Source organism: Eubalaena glacialis, chromosome 7 (genome assembly GCF_028564815.1).
Source record: "Eubalaena glacialis isolate mEubGla1 chromosome 7, mEubGla1.1.hap2.+ XY, whole genome shotgun sequence".
NCBI lineage: Eukaryota > Metazoa > Chordata > Mammalia > Artiodactyla > Balaenidae > Eubalaena > Eubalaena glacialis.
This window is the reverse complement of record NC_083722.1, coordinates 67518388-67538701: the sequence shown is the minus strand read 5'-3', so window position 1 is coordinate 67538701 and position 20314 is coordinate 67518388. Positions and strand designations below refer to the sequence as shown.

At 40.3% G+C, this 20314-nt stretch overlaps 1 protein-coding gene across 5 annotated transcripts in view; it reads right to left on the bottom strand.

Annotated features, from left to right (window-relative positions):
* ULK4 (unc-51 like kinase 4) overlaps positions 1-20314 on the bottom strand; it is a 529164-nt gene that overhangs the window by 379526 nt on the left and 129324 nt on the right. For all 5 annotated transcript variants that reach the window (XM_061195276.1, XM_061195278.1, XM_061195279.1 and 2 more), the window contains one exon: positions 17352-17479. In XM_061195276.1, the coding sequence (XP_061051259.1) occupies positions 17352-17479 (128 nt within the window). The remainder of the gene's footprint in view (positions 1-17351; positions 17480-20314) is intronic.

Below are 20314 nucleotides of genomic sequence, written 5' to 3'. Positions count from 1 at the left end.
TTTAACAATGTAACAAAATATGTACAAAAGCAGCAAAAGTGTTGCTGCAAAGGAGACTTATAACACTAAATCTACATGAGACCTTTTATAAAGAGAAAAGATTTCAAATCAATACTCTCAGTTTCTACTTTGAGAATATAAAAACAAAAGAAAGAAAGAAAAAAGAAGAGCAAAACAAGCCTAAAGCAAGGAGAAGGAAAAAAATGATAAAAATTAGAGAAGAAGTTAAAGACACTGAAAACAGAAAAACAGTAAAAATTAATGAAACAAAAAGATAGTTACTTTTTAAAAAAGAATACTGATAATAAATATAAGACTCAAAAAAAAGAAAAAAGAGAGGAGGCACAAATCACCAATATAGGAATGAAAAGGAATATCACTACATATCCTTCAGCACTTAAAAAATAAGAGAAGACTAGAAAAACTGTTCCCATAAACTCAACAACATAGAAGAAATGGACAAATTCCTCAAAACCCATAAACTACCAAAACTCAACCAGGACAAAATTAATAATCTGAACGGCCCTGTAATCACTAAAGAAATTGGGTTTGTAGTTAAAATCCTGCCCCACAAAACATCTCCAGGCCCAGACGGATTCACTGAAGCAATCTACCAAACATTTAAAGAAAAACCAACACCAATTTTACACAATCCCTCCCAGTAAATAGAAGAGAAAGGTACATATCCAAACTCATTTTCTGAGGCTAGTGTTATACTTAAACCAGAGAAAGAGGAAGGAAAGAAGTGAATAAAGGTGGCAGGGCAGGGCAGGGCAGGGCAGGGCAGGGCAGGGCAGGGCAGGGCAGGGAAGGGAAGGGAAGGGAAGGGAAGGGAAGGGAAGGGAAGGAAGATGGAAGGGAAGAAAGAGAAAGGAGGAGGGAGGGAAAGAGCAAAGTATGGACCAATATCTCTTAAGAACTTATATGCAAAACTTTTCAACAAAATATTAGCAAATCAAATCCAGCTGTGCATGAAAGAATTATACACAATGTCCAAGTGGGATTTATTCCAGGTGTTCAAGGCTGGTTTAGCATTTGATAACCAATTACTGTAAGGCACCATATCAACAGGCTACAAAAGGAAAAATCATTTTGTCATATTAATAGGTACAGAAAACGCATTTGACAAAATCCAACACCCATCTATGATTAAAGGGGAAAAAAAGCTCTCAGCAAACTGTGAACAGAGGATGGTAATAATGGGGACTCTCCGCCAAATGATAAAGAGCATCTACAAAACATCTAGAGTTAACATTATACTTAAACAGCAGAAGACGAATGCTTTCCAGTGACATCAGAAACAAAGTGAGGACATCTGCTCTCATCACTCTTAGTGCAGCAATGGAAATTCTAGCCACTTCAATAAGCCAAAAATAATAAAGGAAATACAGATTGGAAGGGAAAGAAATAGTCCATATTTACAGATGACATAATTGTCGATATAGAAAATCTCCCCAAATCTACAAAAACAAAACAAAAAAACACCTAGAACAGATAAGTGAATTCAGCAAGGTTGTAGGAAATTCACACACACACACACACACACACACATTTTATATACAAATTAACTCAAAATGAATGACAAATTTAAATATAAAGCGTATAAACATAAAAATTTTACAAAAAACATTAGAGAAAATCTTTGGGATCTACAAAGAGTTCTTAGACTTGAAATTGAAAGAATGAAAGAAAAAACTAATAAAATGGACCTCAACAAAAATAAAATCCTTCACTCTGAGAAAAACTCTATTAAGAGGAATAAAAGCCAAGCTACACACTGGGAGAAAATATTTGCAAATCATATATCTGATGGTGCACACATGTCTCAAAAATATAAAGAATGCTCAAAAACTCAAGAGCAAAAACAATCTATTTGAAAACAAGCAAAAGACATAAACAGACATTTAACTGAATAGGATATATAGTAAGAAAATAAGCACATAAAAATATTCAATATCATTAGCAGTTAGGAAAATGCAAATTAAAACCACAATGTGATATCACTAAACACCTATTAGAATGCCTAAATAAAAAACAGTAACAACATGAAACACTGGCAAGAATGTAGAGAAACTGGATCACTCATACACTGCTGGTGGGGATGTAAAACGGTTCAGCTGACTCTGGTAAACTGTTCACCAGTTTCTTAAAACAGTAAGCCAAGGGCTTCCCTGGTAGCACAGTGGTTAAGAATCCGCCTGCCAATGCAGGGGACACGGGGACGAGCCCTGGTCCAGGAAGATCCCACATGCCGCGGAGCAACTAAGCCCATGCGCCACAACTACTGAGCCCACATGCCACAACTACTGAAGCCCGCGCGCCTAGAGCCCGTGCTCTGCAACAAGAGAAGCCACCAGAATGAGAAGCCCGTGCACGGCAATGAAGAGTAGCCCCCACTCACCGCAACTAAAGAAAGCGTGCACACAGCAACGAAGACCCAATGCAGCCAAAAATAAATAAATAAAATAAATTTAAAACAAACAAACAAACAGTAAGCCAGGAGTTACCATATCAACAGTGTTCGAAGAAAATTCTCCATGGGTCTCCTGTATTTCTGCATGTCTTGTGAAGAGACACTGACAGCTTTTGTTCCCATCTATCTTTTTGTCGATGTTTGTAGAGCAAACAGCTTTGGAAAATAAAATGTCTCCCTCCAGGAGTAGGGCAGACTTATTTCCCAAGAAGGATAATAAAGATAACGTCCCCTTCTGGGAGTAAAGGTTGCGCAGGTTTGCCAGCACCCTTGTAAAAATAGGGGCTTCCTCATCATGGGGCTCCTCAGCAGTGACACAAACTGCATCACTGTGTGCACAGCATCACCTGGGCCTGCATCCAGCCTGCTCCCGCAACCACCACGGGACTTGGGAGTCAAGGGGAAACAACTCAAACATGACCCTCGTGCTGTATGCAGTGGGTAAAAAAGTCCATTGTCTCTGACCCAGTATCTCGTGTCTTCCATCTGCATCTATGAAAGCAGCAGATTCACTTATTACCTTACAAGTAAGATGAAAGCTTTCAGTTCTTAAAAAATATTTGCCACTAAGTAGTCACTGCTAATTAAGTATTCCCTTCCATAAATATGCCACAATTTGTTTGTCCATTTACATTTGGACATTTCTGCTCTTAAGAATAAACAGACAGAAGCATGGAGTGACACTTTGTCTTCAGGAACAGGTGTCTGTTTTTCTTAGGGGGGAGTGGCTTGCTGAATCTTAGTTCCCCGACCAGGGATCGAAGCTGCACCCTTGCAGTGAAAGCTCGGAGTCCTAAGCACTGGACCGCCAGGGAACTCCCAGGAACAGAGCCGTGTGGCTGACAGGGTCTTGGTGCTCCGGGCTGGTGTCAGGCCGGTGCTTCTGAGGTGGGAGAGCCGAGTTCAGGACATTGGTCCACCAGAGACCTCCCGGCTCCATGTAATATGAAACAGCAAAAGCTCTCCCAGAGATCTCCATCTCAACGCTAAGACCCAGCTCCACTCAAAGACCAGCAAGCTACAGTGCTGGACACCCTATGCCAAACAACTAGCAAGACAGGAACACAACACAACCCATTAGCAGAGAGGCTGCCTAAAATCATAATAAGGTCACAGACACCCCAAAACACACCACCGGATGCAGTCCTGCCCACCAGAAAGACAAGATCCAGCCTCATCCACCAGAACACAAGCACTAGTCCCCTCCACCAGGAAATCTACACAACATGCTGAACCAACCTTAGTCACTGGGGGCAGACACCAAAAACAACGGGAACTACGAACCTGCAGCCTGCGAAAAGGAGACCCCAAACACAGTAATTTAAGCAAAATGAGAAGACAGAGAAACACAGAGCAGATGAAGGAGCAAGGTAAAAACCCACCAGACCAAACAAATGAAGAAGAAATAGGCAGTCTACCTGAAAAAGAATTCAGAGTAATGATAGTAAAGATGATCCAAAACCTTGGAAACAGAATGGACAAAATACAAGAAATGTTTAACAAGGACCAAGAAGAACTAAAGAGCAAACAAACAATGATGAACAACACAATAAATGAAATTTAAAATTCTCTAGAAGGAATCAATAGCAGAATAACTGAGGCAGAAGAACGGATAAGTGACCTGGAAGATAAAATAGTGGAAATAACTACTGCAGAGCAGAATAAAGAAAAAAGAATGAAAAGAATTGAGGACAGCCTCAGAGAGCTCTGGGACAACATTAAATGCACCAACATTTGAATTATAGGGGTTCCAGAAGAAGAAGCGAAAAAGAAAAGAAAGGGACTGAGAAAATATTTGAAGGATTATAGTTGAAAACGTCCCTAACATGGGAAAGGAAATAGTCAATCAAGTCCAGGAAGTGCAGGGAGTCCCATACAGGATAAATCCAAAGAGAAACACACCAAGACACGTTAATCAAACTATCAAAAATTAAACACAAAGAAAAAATATTAAAAGCAGCAAGGGAAAAACAACAAATAACATACAAGGGAATCCCCATAACCTTAACAGCTGATCTTTCAGCTGAAACTCTGCAAGCCAGAAGGGAGTGGCAGGACATATTTAAAGTGATGAAAGGGAAAAACCTACAAACAAGATTACTCTACCCAGCAAGGATCTCATTCAGATTCAATGGAGAAATTAAAACCTTTACAGACAAGCAAAAGTTAAGAGAATTCAGCACCACCAAACCAGCTTTACAACAAATGCTAAAGGAACTTATCTAGGCAGGAAACACAAGAGAAGGAAAAGACCTACAATAACAAACCCAAAATAATTAAGAAACTGGTAATAGGAACATACATATCAATAATTACCCTAAATGTAAATGGATTAAATGCCCCAACCAAAAGACACAGACTGGCTGAATGGATACAAAAACAAAACCCATATATATGCTGTCTACAAGAGACCCACTTCAGACCTAAGGACACATATAGACTGAGAGTGAGGGGATGGAAAAACATATTCCATGCAAATGGAAAACAAAAGAAAGCTGGAGTAGCAACTCTCATATCAGACAAAATAGATCTTAAAATAAAGACTATTACAAGAGAATAAGAAGGACACTACATAATGATCAAGGGATCAATCCAAGAAAAACTATGTAACAATTGTAAATATTTACGCACCCAACATAGGAGCACCTCAATACATACGGCAAATGCTAATAGCCATAAAAGAGGAAATAATAGTAGGGGACTTTAACACCCCACTTTCACCAATGGACAGATCATCCAAACTGAAAAAAAAATAAGAAAACACAACCTTTAAATGACACATTACACAAGATGGACTTAATAGATATTTATAGGACATTCCATCCAAAAACAACAGAATACACTTTCTTCTCAAGTGCTCATGGAACATTCTCCAGGATAGATCGTATCTTCGGTCACAAATCAAGCCTTGGTAAATTTAAGAAAATTGAAATTGTATCAAGTATCTTCTCTGACCACAGCCCTATGAGACCAGATATCAATTACAGGAAAATAACTGTGAAAAATACAAACACATGAAGGCTAAAAAATACACTACTAAATAACCAAGAGATCACTGAAAAATCAAAGAGAAAATAAAAAAATACCTAGAAACAAATGACAACGAAATCACGAGGACCCAAAACCTATGGGATGCAGCAAAAGCAGTTCTAAGAGGGAAGATTATAGCAATACAATCCTACCTCAAGAAACAAGAAACATCTCAAATAAACAACCTAACCTTACACCTAAAGCAATTTGAGAAAGAAGAACAAAAAACCCCCAAAGTTAGCAGAAGGAAAGAAATCATAAAGATCAGAGCAGAAATAAATGAAAAAGAAATGAAGGAAACAATAGCAAAGATCAATAAAACTATAAGCTGCTTCTTTGAGAAGATAAACAAAATTGAAAAACCATTAGCCAGACTCATCAAGAAAAAAAGGGAGAAGATGCAAATCAACAGAATTAGAAATGAAAAAGGAGGAGTAACAACTGACACTGCAGAAATACAAAGGATCATGAGAGATTACTACAAGCAACTATATGCCAATAAAATGGACAACCAGGAAGAAATGGACAAATTTGTAGAAAAGTACAAACTTCCAAGACTGAACCAGGAAGAGACAGAAAATATAAACAGACCAATTACAAACACTGAAATTGAAACTGTGATTAAAAATCTTCCAACAAACAAAAGCCCAGGACCAGATGGCTTCACAGGTGAATTCTATCAAACATTTAGAGGGGAGATAACCCCTATCCTTCTCAAACTCTTCCAAAATATAGCAGAGGGAGGAACACTCCCAAACTCACTGTACGAAGCCACCATCACCCTGATACCAAAACTAGACAAAGATGTCACAAAAAAAGAAAACTACAGACCACTTTCACTGATGAACATAGATGCAAAATCCTCGACAAAATACTAGCAAACAGAACCCAACAACACATTAAAAGGATCATACACCATGATCAAGTGGGTTTTATCCCAGGAATGCAAGGATTCTTCAATATACACAAATCAGTCAATGTGGTACACCGTATTAACAAACTGAAGAATAAAAACCATATGATGATCTCAATAGATGCAGAAAAAGCTTTTGACAAAATTCAACACCCGTTTATGATTAAAAAAACCCTCCAGAAAGTAGGCATAGAGGGAACTTACCTCAACACAATAAAAGCCATATATGACAAACCCACAGCCAACATCGTTCTTAATGGTGAAAAACTGAAACCATTTTCTCTAAGATCAGGAACAAGACAAGGTTGTCAACTCTCACCACTATTATTCAACAGAGTTTTGGAAGTTTTAGCCACAGCCATAAGAAAAAGAAAGGAATCCAAATCGGAAAAGAGGTAGTAAAGCTGTCATTGTTTGCAGATGACATGATACTATACATAGAGAATCCTAAAGATGATACCAGAAAACTACTAGAGCTAAACAATGAATTTGGTAAAGTAGCAGGATACAAAATTAATGCACAGAAATCTACTGCATTTCTATACACTAATGATGAAAAATCTGAAAGAGAAATTAATGAAACACTCCCATTTACCACTGCAACAAAAAGAATAAAATACCTAGGAATAAACCTACACACAGATGGAGAGATATACCATGTTCTTGGACTGGAAGAATCAACATTGTGAAAATGACTATGCTACTCAAAGCAATCTACAGATTCAATGCAATCCCTATCAAACTACCAATGGCATTTTTCACAGAACTAGAACAAAAAATTTCACAATTTGCATGGAAACACAAAAGACCCCGAAGAGCCAAAGCAATCTTGAGAAAGAAAAACGGAGCCAAAGGAATCAGGCTCCTGGACTTCAGACTATACTACAAAGCTACAGTAATCAAGACAGTATGTTACTGGCACAAAAAACAAATATAGATCAATGGAACAGGACAGAAAACCCAGAGATAAACCCATGCACATATGGTCATCTTATTTTTGATAAAGGAGGCAAGAATATATAATGGAGAAAGACAGCCTCTTCAATAAGTGGTGCTGGGAAAACTGGACAGCTACATGTAAAAGAATGAAATTAGAACACTCCCTAATACCATACACAAAAGTAAACTCAAAATGGATTAAAGACCTAAATGTAAGGCCAGACACTATCAAACTCTTAGAGGAAAACATAGGCAGAACACTCTATGACATAAATCACAGCAAGATCTTTTTTGATCCACCTCCTAGGGAAATGGAAATAAAAACAAAAATAAACAAATGGGACCTAATGAAACTTAAAAGCTTTTGCACAGCAAAGGAAACCATAAACAAGACAAAAAGACAACCCTCAGAATGTGAGAAAATATTTGCAAACGAATCAACGGACAAACGATTAATCTCCAAAATATACAAGCAGCTCATGCAGCTCAATATCAAAAAAACAAACAACCCAATCCAAAAATGGGCAGAAGACCTAAATAGACATTTCTCCAAAGAAGATATACAGATTGCCAACAAACACATGAAAGGATGCTCAACATCACTAATTATTAGAGAAATGCAAATCAAAACCACAATGAGGGGCTTCCCTGGTGGCACAGTGGTTGAGAATCTGCCTGCCAGTGCAGGGGACATGGGTTCGAGCCCTGGTCTGGGACGATCCCACATGCCGCGGAGCAACTGGGCCCGTGAGCCACAATTACTGAGCCTGCGCGTCTGGAGCCTGTGCTCCACAACAAGAGAGGCCACGATAGTGAGAGGCCCACGCACCGCGATGAAGAGTGGCCCCCGCTTGCCACAACTAGAGAAAGCCCTCACACAGAAACTAAGACCCAACACAGCCAAAAATAAATAAATAAATAAATAAAATTTAAAAAAAAAAAAAAACCTACAATGAGGTATCACCTCACACTGGTCAGAATGGCCATCATCAAAAAATCTACAAACAATAAATGCTGGAGAGGGTGTGGAGAAATGGGAACCCTCTTGCACTGTTGGTGGGAATGTAAATTGATACAGCCACTATGGAGAACAGTATGGAGGTTCCTTAAAAAACTAAAAATAGAACTACCATACGAGCCAGCAATCCCACTACTGGGCATATACCCTGAGAAAACCATAATTCAATAAGAACCATGTACCACAATGTTCATTGCAGCTCTATTTACAATAGCCAGGACATGGAAGCAACCTAAGTGTCCATCGACAGATGAATGGATAAAGAAGACGTGGCACATATATACAATGGAATATTACTCAGCCATAAAAAGAAACGAAATTGAGTTATTTGTAGTGAGGTGGATGGACCTAGAGTCTGTCATACAGAGTGAAGTAAGTCAGAAAGAGAAAAACAAATACCATATGCTAACATATATATATGGAATTTAAAAAAGAAAAAAAAATGGTTCTGAAGAACCCAGGGGCCAGACAGGAATAAAGACGCAGACATAGAGAATGGACTTGAGGACACGGGGAGGGGGAAGGTGAAGCTGGGACGAAGTGAGAGAGTGGCATGGACATATAGACACTACCAAATGTAAAATAGATAGCTAGTGGGAAGCAGCCAATAGCACTGGGAGATCAGCTCGGTGCTTTTTGACCACCTAGAGGGGTGGGATAGGGAGGGTAGGAGGGAGACACAAGAGGGAGGAGATATGGGGATATATGTATATGTATAGCTGATTCACTTTGTTATAAAGCAGAAACTAACACACCATTGTAAAGCTATTATACTGCAATAAAGATGTTAAAAAAATAAAATTAAAAAACAGAATAAACAGACAAGCCACTGGCTGAGATAAAATATTTGCAAGTCATATATCTGATAAAGGACTTGAATCTGGACTATATTTTTTTAAAAACTCTCAAAACTCATTAAGAAAACAACCCATTTTTACAGAAGGGGAGAAGACTGGAACATATGTTTCAAGAAGAAAGATATAGAGTGACAAGCAAGCACGTCAAAAGATGCTCTAAATCCTAAGTTATTAGGGAAATGCAAATTAAAACCACAATGAAATAGAACTACGCACCTGTTAGAATTGCTAACATTAAAAAGAACGACCATACTGAGTTGGCAACGACATTAAATACTGGAATTCTCATACACTGTGGTGGGAATATAAAATGGTACAACTACTTTGGAAAATAGCTTGTCTGTTTCTTAAAAAGTTAAACATACACCTACTGTAAGACCCAGCAATTCCACTTCTAGGATTTAACCCAAGAGAAATGTTAAAGCATATATCCAAAGATTTATCAAAAAATGTTCATTGCTTTTTTAAAAATCCTGTTTATGAGTTTAAGGGTTGCAAAATGGAGCTTTCCTAATTCTATGGTTTCTCTGGTATTTATTAGCTATGAAACTTCTATAAAGAAAAACTTCACCAAATCAACTATTTGATTACCCTGTATATTAAACAATGGATAAATACTGATTTTGTTCCTTTATTGAACAATCTTCAGGAAAATGACAGCATGACCTAGCAATTTTCTAAACTGGGATTGATAAGTGTTGTTTGTTTTTTTAATATAATCACGAACTCGACTTTTTTCACACTGATATTTTAATATATTGCAGTCTTTATTCCTTTTAATGTTCAAAATTCCATCTTGGGCCACTAGAAACTCCTTCCAGTTGACTCTTGTGTTCTTCTGACATGACCTTAACAGTTTCTGGTAATTTCTTTGCTTTCAGGAATGACAATATGCCCCAGGTTCTCAATGTGTTCATCTCCTGGCCTGAATGTATAGCTGTGCCCAAGACCAAGAGGCTGTTTATAGAAGGGGCCATGGTTCGTTTTAGTGGAAAACGGCATTTGGGGATTAAAATCTGAGTGGATTTTCAGTAGATAAAACTATAAAATAAATAATTTCTTTAAAAAAAGAATACATCATGAGTTCATCTTGACACTTGATTTAAATTACAGATAACAGGATTTTACTTTTATAATTGTATGTCTTCTTTTACGCTGAAAATCTTGGTTCCTATTGCAATTTGCATAATTACTACCTTGCTATTACTTTCATACATACATGTGTGTAAATATATGTCAACAGCAATACAGTAACTAACACTGACAAGAACACAACACAGCTGAAGATTTCTTAATGGGGTTATTTTAGTCCTTGAGATATCAATATATCCCCATAGAATACAGTTTCCAGGACCCGCTGCGGAAACCAAAATCCATGGATGCTCAAATCCCACAGTCAGCTCTCACTCAGTACTCACGCAGTTCTGCATCTGAGGATTCAACCAACCACAGATTGCAGCACTGCCCACATGCACTGAAAAAAATCCACATATAAGTGGACCTGCACAGTTCAACCCCATGTTGTTCAAGGATCAACTGTACTGCCAAACACAGTGTTCTTTAAACACTTCAGTATCTAGTCTCTGGAGAGTTATCCTACAAACTTGATACCAGATTCTTTTTCAATATTTAGAGACTGCTTTATTTTTATCATTTTTATTTAATTTTATTTTTAATTATATAAAAACATTCACCTGGCTCTTAAATCTAAATCATAAAACAGGTACTTTCAGAGAAGTGGAGCTTTCATCCCTACCCCTGCTCCCTATTCCCTTCCATTCCCTATAAAATGCCATTTTGTTCATTTTTAATTTATCCTTCTTTCTTTTTGAAAATATTAATAAATGCATATATCTTTCCTGTTTTCTCCCCCTTTCTTATACAAAAGGTAGTATACTATAAGTGCTGTTCTGCACCTTGCTTTTGTCAGGATAATTTAATGTCATGGAGGTCACTCCATGGCTGTGTGTAGAGAGCCTCTTTGTTCATTCTCACAGCCGCAGAGTCCTCCACCATGGGCATTGCAGCTGGCAGAATTCTAAAGACGTCCCCCTGCCAAGATTCCCACCCCCCGGCTCTTCAAACACTAATCTAAGTACTACAGTGAAGGGAGTTTAAGGATGTAAAGTCCCAATTCAATTACCCTTGACTTATGTAGGTTATCTGCATGAGCCTAACCCAATCAGCTGAAACCTTTAAAATCAGAGTTTTCTACTGCTGGTAGCAGAAGAGTGAGGTCGAAGACATTTGAGTTGGGTGGAAAGGATTCAAGGTTATAAAGAGTACTCCTACTGGCCTCCAGGAAGAAAGCAAATAGTTCTGCTGTGGATTGTCACTGGAGAGGAAGTACGGCCTCTAGCCCGAGACGAAAAACAGCCAGGAAATGGGGACCTTGGTCCTACAGTTGCAAAGGAATGAACTCTGCCAACAATCAATGAGCTTGCAGAAGACCCCAGCCTTAGATGAGGATTGTAGCACCGGCCAGCACCTACACTTCAACCCTGTGAGACGTGAGCAGAGGCTCTAGCTATGAAGAGCCTGGACTCCTGACCCACGGGAACTGTCAGATTAATACACTGTGTGGTGTCTTAAACCACCGAGTCTGTGGTAATTTGTTACGGCAGGAAGAGATAACTGACACAAGGGTGACCACAATTCTCCAGCCAGTCTGCTGTTTAGAGTTTTTTACTGTAACAAATACTGTCTCATGCATGTGTCATTTCACCTCTTCACTAAGAACAGATCATTGGACACTGTAACCTAGAAGTGAGATGGCTGGGACAAAGGGTAAAAATATGCCATTTTTCTAGATATTGCCAAATTCCTCTTCATAGTAGTTAAAATATTTTGCATTCCCACCAGCAATACACGACAGTGCCGGCCTCTCCACAGCCTCACCAACAGAATACATTGCAGACACTGCCAATGTACCGAGTGGGAAACAGTATTCAGTGTAGTTTCTCTTTTAGTGAGGAGTAACGATGTGCTTTCCTCTTACAATAAGGAAGATTTAGCATTTACTCATAGGTTTAAGAGTCATCCTCGGGCTTCCCTGGTGGCACAGTGGTTAAGAATCCACCTGCCAATGCAGGGGGACACGGGTTCGAGCCCTGGTCCAGGAAGATCCCACATGCCGCGGAGCAGCTAAGCCCGCGAGCCACAACTACTGAGTCCGCGAGCCACAACTACTGAAGCCCGCGCACCTAGAGCCCGTGCTCTGCAACAAGAGAAGCCACCACAGTGAGAAGCCCGCGCACCGCAAGGAAGAGTAGCCCCCGCCTGCCGCAACTAGAGAAAGCCCGTGCGCAGCAACGAAGACCCAACACAGCCAAAAAAAAATGAATAAACTAAAAACAATATTTAAAAAAAAAAGTCATCCTCATTCCTTTTTCCATGAACTCTCTGTTTATAACTTTAGTCTGTTTCTGCTGAGTTCCTTTTATCTGCTGGTGAGTTTTGGCTTCTGAGTTCCATGTTAGAGTTCCATGTTTCCTTAAATATCTGGTGATACTTGGTTGTCCATTTATATTTTAAGAGGATGCACTGAAGTATTGTTGGAATGTCTGTGTGCAGGAGCAGGGCTTATGACTGATGCGCTCCAATAAAGGAATATCAGGCAAGGTTTCCCGAGCTACAGTAGGGGACACCCAAACGTCAGCCCCTGTGGGGCTTTTACTGGGGATGGATCAGCTTCCCTGAGATGAATCTCTAAACTCTGGTCAAGAGCACGCAAGCTAGGCTGCCAAGAGCCTGCAAGCCAAGGAGGGGTAGAGGGCAGAAGTCCTCACCTTTGAGAGTAAGCAGGCTTTTCTACGATCCTCATTAGAGGATCTCACAAAGCACCTCATCTCCCTCTGATCTGTCTCAAACCCCACATGTGTGGCCTTTCCGGTTCAAATCACCCAGAACACATCACAAGCCTCCTGCTGCCGTGGAAGAGGCAGAGTGTCCTGGATGTTCAGGGCTGGGAATCAAATCTCCAGGCAAATTTCCATCAATCCTCCTATCTTGAGTCTCACCTCCCTCTCACCACTGCCTTCGAAGGTACCTTTACACCTCCCCTTCCCAACCTTTCAAGAGTTCTGCCAGGCAGTGATCATTTCTCCTCCCAGCCTTTCCCTTTGCAGACATTAAAGGATCTCAGTTATCTCCATTCTGCTATATCAGTGAACATTCATCTGTCAGCTTTCCAGCTTACCAAAGACAAAGACAGGTGACAACGCTCGTCTGCCTTAGTCATCTTTCCCTTTCCGTTTGTGGTTTTGTGATTTTTTAACTCCTTTGCTCGCAGTTTAGTACAGCATCAGAAGGAGGCATGTTCAAGGAGAAGATGACTTCTGAGATTTCTTCAATTAGAAACCCTCCTCCATCTGTTCCTTTCCTCCTCCTGGAGTTCCTGGAACTCTGCATGTGAGGTCTCTTGGACCCACACTCCATCTTTCTTATTGTTTCCACGTGAATTTCCCGTGTCTTTATAAACAGCTCTGTGTGGGTCAATGTGTCCTTTCAAAGCACAAATGCCATCACCAGAAGAGGCCATTTTCTTTCAGTTCTTCTGCTGAATTGCAGAAAACTGCCTCTCCACAGAGTTTTCATTCCTTGCTTGTTAAAATTCTGTCGATTCCATTAGTTCTGCTTCAGTAAGAGCTGCCTGTTCTTGTCCTTCCTCCTTCAAGTACTTGCAGAGTCTCCTTCAGGGGCCTGTGACCAATCCTTGCTTGCCCAAGACGTCCTCCCCACTGACTCGGACCTGATCAGGCTGGGTTGTAGCAAAGAAGCAGGCGAGGAGGGGGACCTGTTCTCTCCAAGTGCTGGCGAATGAGGTCATCTCCCTGCAGCCTCGCAGACTGGGGCACACTGACCCCCAATTCGGTCCCGCTCCAGATCCGCTGGGGATGGGAGTGCTGGTCCCAACGACCACACACAGACAGCACCTGCATTTTGGACCCCACAGAAGCCCTGAGATCTGCTATTTCCCCAGGCTTAGAGCACAGGGCGTCATCCCTGCCCCACAGCGCAGGAAGAACGGGGCCCACTCTTACCTCTCTTGCAAGGCTAAGCCTTGCCTTCCAGGCACCCCACCCCTACACTCTCCAGTGAGAGCACAGCGGAGGTCAGGGTCAGGGTGTGCATTCAGGTCACCATCTTCCCACCACGGTCAAAGTTTCTAAATATTCCCTCAGGGACACAGAAATCACAGCAATTACCTGGGAGGACCAAGCCTGTCCCGCTCAGGCCCTCATGGTCTAAGTGATTTAGTTCTTTTCAGTTAGACAGTTTCCGAGGTGGTGTTAGGAGGGGGAGTTGAGATAGGATGATCAGAGTGGCTCTCAAAAGTAGTAACCATTAGATTGAACAGAAACCTGAACGAGCTGAGGAAGCCAGCCACGCACATATCTCGGGGAAGTGCACTGTGGGTACAGGGAACCCCCGAGGGGAGTGTAATAGGTTAGCGTGTGCAGAAAGCAACAAGGAGAACTTTGAGCTGGCACGGAGAGGGTGCAAGGAGGAGCTATAGAAGACAAGGGCTGAGAGGAGGGCAGGGATGAGATGAAGTCGGGCAGAGCAGCCCACGGTCAGAGCCTGGGGTATTATTTCAGCACAACAGGAGAGGAGAGACTGAGCAGGGAAGAAACAAAAGCTGATTCACACTGGGTAAGAGACACTCCAGCTGCTACACGGAGACCAGACGGTGAGTCCAAGAAATGATGGAAGAACATCTGTCGAGAAAGTCTATTTTTTGCCCTGGAGAAAAACGATAGTCAACACAAGGAGAGATGAGAGGCAGCAAAGCCAGCGATGAGGCCTTTACTGACAGACAAGAGCAACTTCTGCTTGCAGCCCTGATGGACTAACAGGACCAGGGCACACCCTCCCACCTAAAACAAGTAACAGATAGACAAAAACATGTGAGATGTCAGAATCAGCACACTGGACATCAAACAACAAAGGACAGGGATCCCTGAGAGACGGGAACTGAAGGAGGCTTGTCAGGAGCTTCCACATGACCTTCACCTAGAAGGGGTTCACCTGCAATGCAATGACACGCTACAGGCAGGTATCAAGGAAGAATCTAACAGAAAACTACAAATGCCTTCCAAGTGATGAATATGCTCAATTAAAGTCATGTGCCCATGGACTGATATTGATATGTGGCAGAACCTGTGTGAAAGGACATTTTCAAAGATAAGATACATAAAACTGCATTAGGGATCAGCACCAAGAAGAACATCTGCAATCAGATTTGATCATGAGACTCTCACTTTGACCCCTAATCACACAAAATGTTATCTCTCCCCCCACAAAAGAATTCTACTCTTCTCATTAGACTTATATTTCAAAAACTTATACTCAATTATTAGTAGTATGTATTTTTTCTTTTTTTAATTTTATTGAAGTATAGTCAATTTACAATGTTGTGTTAATTTTGGCTATACAGCAAAGTGACTCAGTTATACATATATATGTATTCTTTTTCATATTCTTTTTCATTATGGTTTATCACAGGATATTGTATATAGTTCTCTGTCCTATACAGTAGGACCTAGTTGTTTATCCATTCTATATATAATAGTTTGCATCTGCTAATCCATCCCAGGGATGGATTGGGAGTAGTATATTTTTTATTATCTCAATAAAAAAATTTGTGGAAATTTGTTTTCTCTCTTGTAATAGAAGTACATACATAATATGCACAATTTTGCTTCTTTTGTTTTTTTTTAACATCTTTATTGGAGTATAATTGCTTTACATTGTTGTGTTAGTTGCTGCTGTATAACAAAGTGAATCAGCTAAATGTATACATATATCCCCATATCCCCTCCTTCTTGCGCCTCCCTCCAACCCTCCCTATCCCACCCCTCTAGGTGGTCACAAAGCACCAAGCTGGTCTCCCTGTGCTATGCGGCTGCTTCCCACTAGTTATCTATTTTACATTTGGTAGTGTATATATGTCCATGCCACTCTCTCACTTCTTTCCAGTTTACCCTTCCCCCTCCCCGTGTCCTCAAGTCCATTCTCTACGTCTGCGTCTTTATTCCTGTCCTGTTCCTAGGTTCTTCAGAACCTTTTTTTTTTGGATTCCATATATATGTGTTAGCAGTTTTGCTTCTTGACCCGTAAATCCTAAAACATTTACTCTCTGTTTGCAGGAGTAAGTTTTCTAGTTCCTAACCTAGATCCATCTCAGCAATTCTAAGATCTCCCCAGTATCCTACAATAAGTAAAAAGCCAGATCGAGAAATAGGTGATAAACCATATGTTCAAGAGCATGGACCAGACAGTTTCAAAAACGTTAATCGAGAAACATCAAAGGATGAAGGGAACCTGAGGTGCATCAGGACAGCTTCTCCTTTCAGAGGAAGGAGGTGAGACCCAGAGACAGTGAGAGGTCTGCCAGTCCTTGTACTCCTGATCCTCGCCCTGCCTCCTCCTCTGCTTTTCTAGGCTGCTCCTCTGGGCTTCCAGCTACTCATTCCAGAAGCTCACACAAATGAGAACTATCACCAAACCACCAGTCAAGAACGCCTTGCAAAAATGTAAACCAGGGCTTCCCTGGTGGCGCAGTGGTTGGGAATCTGCCTGCCAATGAAGGGGACACGGGTTCGAGCCCTGGTCTGGGAAGATCCCACATGCCGCGGAGCAACTAGGCCCGTGAGCCACGGCTACTGAGCCTGCGCGTCTGGAGCCTGTGCTCCGCAACAAGAGAGGCCGCGATAGTGAGAGGCCCGCGCACCGCGATGGAGAGTGGCTCCTGCTCGCCGCAACTAGAGAAAGCCCTCGCACAGAAACGAAGACCCAACACAGCCAAAAATAAATAATAAAATAAATAATAAATAAATAAATTTAAAACATTTCCCTTTAAAAAAAAAATGTAAACCAGAACCAACTTTAACACCCTGCCTTGGACTGTACTCAGATCTAGGAAACTCCAAGCACTTCCCAACACCCTGCTTCAGTGTTTCCAAGCTGAGGTGACAAGTGAAACATTTAAACCCTTGGAAAAATCTAGGAAAAAAATTTTGAATACCAGGTACATAGGGGCCAAGAAATACTACTAATAAAACTAATAAACAGGGGTCAAATTGAAGTCATTGGTGAAACTGTCAGAGAAAATCTTACCGTGCTTGGCAGCTGAGCAGCAGCATCTCGTGGTTATGAATCAAAATATACAGAAGAACCAGGAAGGATTTTGCCCTGATGGATGTCGAGGGGCTGTCCAGTAAACGGATAACTGTAGAAACAAAATCCTGTGGGAGACATTAGAATATTTTTTGAGAAAACATGAAATAAATAGAGCAGTCAACTCTGAGGGTCAATAGACTGTAATAAGCAAACAGATGGCAGAAAATAAAATAATATCAGCTATTGCTTTTGCATTTTTAATTTGTGCTGCTCCCTACACCAAGTTATTAATATGTATGATCTCATTTAAACCTGAAAAGAAGCTATGAAGAGTTGATAATATTATCCCTATTTTAAAGAGGAAAAGGAATCTTGAAAATCTAAGCACTTTGCCCCAATTCACAAAATTGAATTCAAATCCAGGCCAGGCAGATGACAAAGCCTGCTTCTTAACCCCTCCATCACATGACTAGAAGCGTAGCAATAAATAACTAGAAGTGAAAGTCACAACTGCATGGAGGCATGAACTTCTGAGCAAACCTGCACACACAGAGGTCACGTCTCTAGTCTACACAGCTGAGGTCCTACAGACATAAAATAAAAACAATAGCCAGGAACATGGTATATCTCTCCATCTATTTGTATCATCTTTAATTTCTTTCATCAGTATCTTATAATTTTCTGCATACAGGTCTTTTGTCTCCTTAGGTAGGTTTATTCCTAGATATTTTATTCTTTTTGTTGCAATGGTAAACAGGAGTGTTTTCTTAATTTCACTTTCAGATTTTTCATCATTAGTGTATAGGAATGCAAGAGATTTCTGTGCATTAATTTTGTATCCTGCTACTTTACCAAATTCATTGATTAGCTCTAGTAGTTTTCTGGTAGCATCCTTAGGATTCTCTATGTATAGTATCATGTCATCTGCAAACAGTGACAGCTTTACTTCCTCAAATAGATGGAGAGATATACCATGTTCTTGGATTGGAAGAATCAACATTGTGAAAATGACTCTACTACCCAAAGCAATCTACAGATTCAATGCAATCCCTATCAAACTACCAATGGCATTTTTCACAGAACTACAGCAAAAAATTTCACAATTTGCATGGAAACACAAAAGACCCCGAATAGACAAAGCAATCTTGAATACGAAAAATGGAGCTGGAGGAATCAGGCTCCCTGACTTCAGACTATATTACAAAGCTACAGTAATCAAGACAGTTTGGTACTGGCACAAAAACAGAAACATAGATCAATGGAACAGGATAGAAAGCCCAGAGATAAACCCAGGCACATATGGTCACCTTATCTTTGATAAAGGAGGCAAGCATATACAGTGGAGAAAAGACAGCCTCTTCAATAAGTGGTGCTGGGAAAACTGGACAGGTACATGTAAAAGTATGAAATTAGAACACTCCCTGACACCATACACAAAAATAAACTCAAAATGGATTAAAGACCTAAATGTAAGGCCAGACACTATCAAACTCTTAGAGGAAAACATAGGCAGAACACTCTATGACATAAATCACAGCATGATCCTTTTTGACCCACCTCCTAGAGAAATGGAAATAAAAACACAAATAAACAAATGGGACCTAATGAAACTTAAAAGCTTTTGCACAGCAAAGGAAACCATAAACAAGACCAAAAGACAACCCTCAGAATGGGAGAAAATATTTGCAAATGAAGCAACTGACAAAGGATTAATCTCCAAGATTTACAAGCAACTCATGCAGCTCAATAACAAAAAAACAAACAACCCAATCCAAAAATGGGCAGAAGAACTAAACAGACATTTCTCCAAAGAAGATATACAGATTGCCAACAGACACATGAAAGAATGCTCAACATCATTAATCATTAGAGAAATACAAATCAAAACTACAATGAGGTATCATCTCACACCGGTCAGAATGGCCATCATCAAAAAATCTACAAACAATAAATGCTGGAGAGGGTGTGGAGAAAAGGGAACCCTCTTGCACTGTTGGTGGCAATGTAAATTGATACAGCCACTATGGAGAACAGTATGGAGGTTCCTTAAAAAACTAAAAATAGAACTACCATACGAGCCAGCAATCCCACTACTGGGCATATACCCTGAGAAAACCATAATTCAGAAAGAGTCATGTACCAAAATATTCATTGCAGCTCTGTTTACAATAGCCAGGACATGGAAGCAACCTAGGTGTCCATCATCGGATGAATGGATAAAGAAGATGTGGCACATATATACAATGGAATATTACTCAGCCATAAAAAGAAATGAAATGGAGGTATTTGTAATGAGGTGGATGGAGTTAGAGTCTGTCATACAGAGTGAAGTAAGTCAGAAAGAGAAAAACAAATACAGTATGCTAACACATATATATGGAATCTAAGGAAAAAAAAAAAAAAAGGTCATGAAGAACCTAGTGGCAAGACGGGAATAAAGACACAGACCTACTAGAGAATGGACTTGAGGATATGGGGAGGGGGAGGGGTGAGATGTGACAGGGTGAGAGAGTGTCATGGACATATATACACTACCAAATGTAAAATAGATACCTAGTGGGAAGCAGCCGCATAGCACAGGGAGATCAGCTCGGTGCTTTGTGACCACCTAGAGGGGTGGGATAGGGAGGGGGGGAGGGAGGGAGACGCAAGAGGGAAGAGATATGGGAACATATGTATATGTATAACTGATTCACTTTGTTATAAAGCAGAAACTAACACACCATTGTAAAGCAATTATACTCCAATAAAGATGTTAAAAAAAAAAAAAAAATAGCCAGTATGGAACACAAAAGAAAAACCTATATTTCTATAACATTCTTTAATTAAAGGTTTAATACAACACAGAGGAATAAGTGTTGACAAGTATTAGTGTCATTTTCTCTTCTAACAGATTTATACATCACTTCAGGTGCCTATTGATATGCAAAAAAATGGAATACACACACACAGGGTTAATG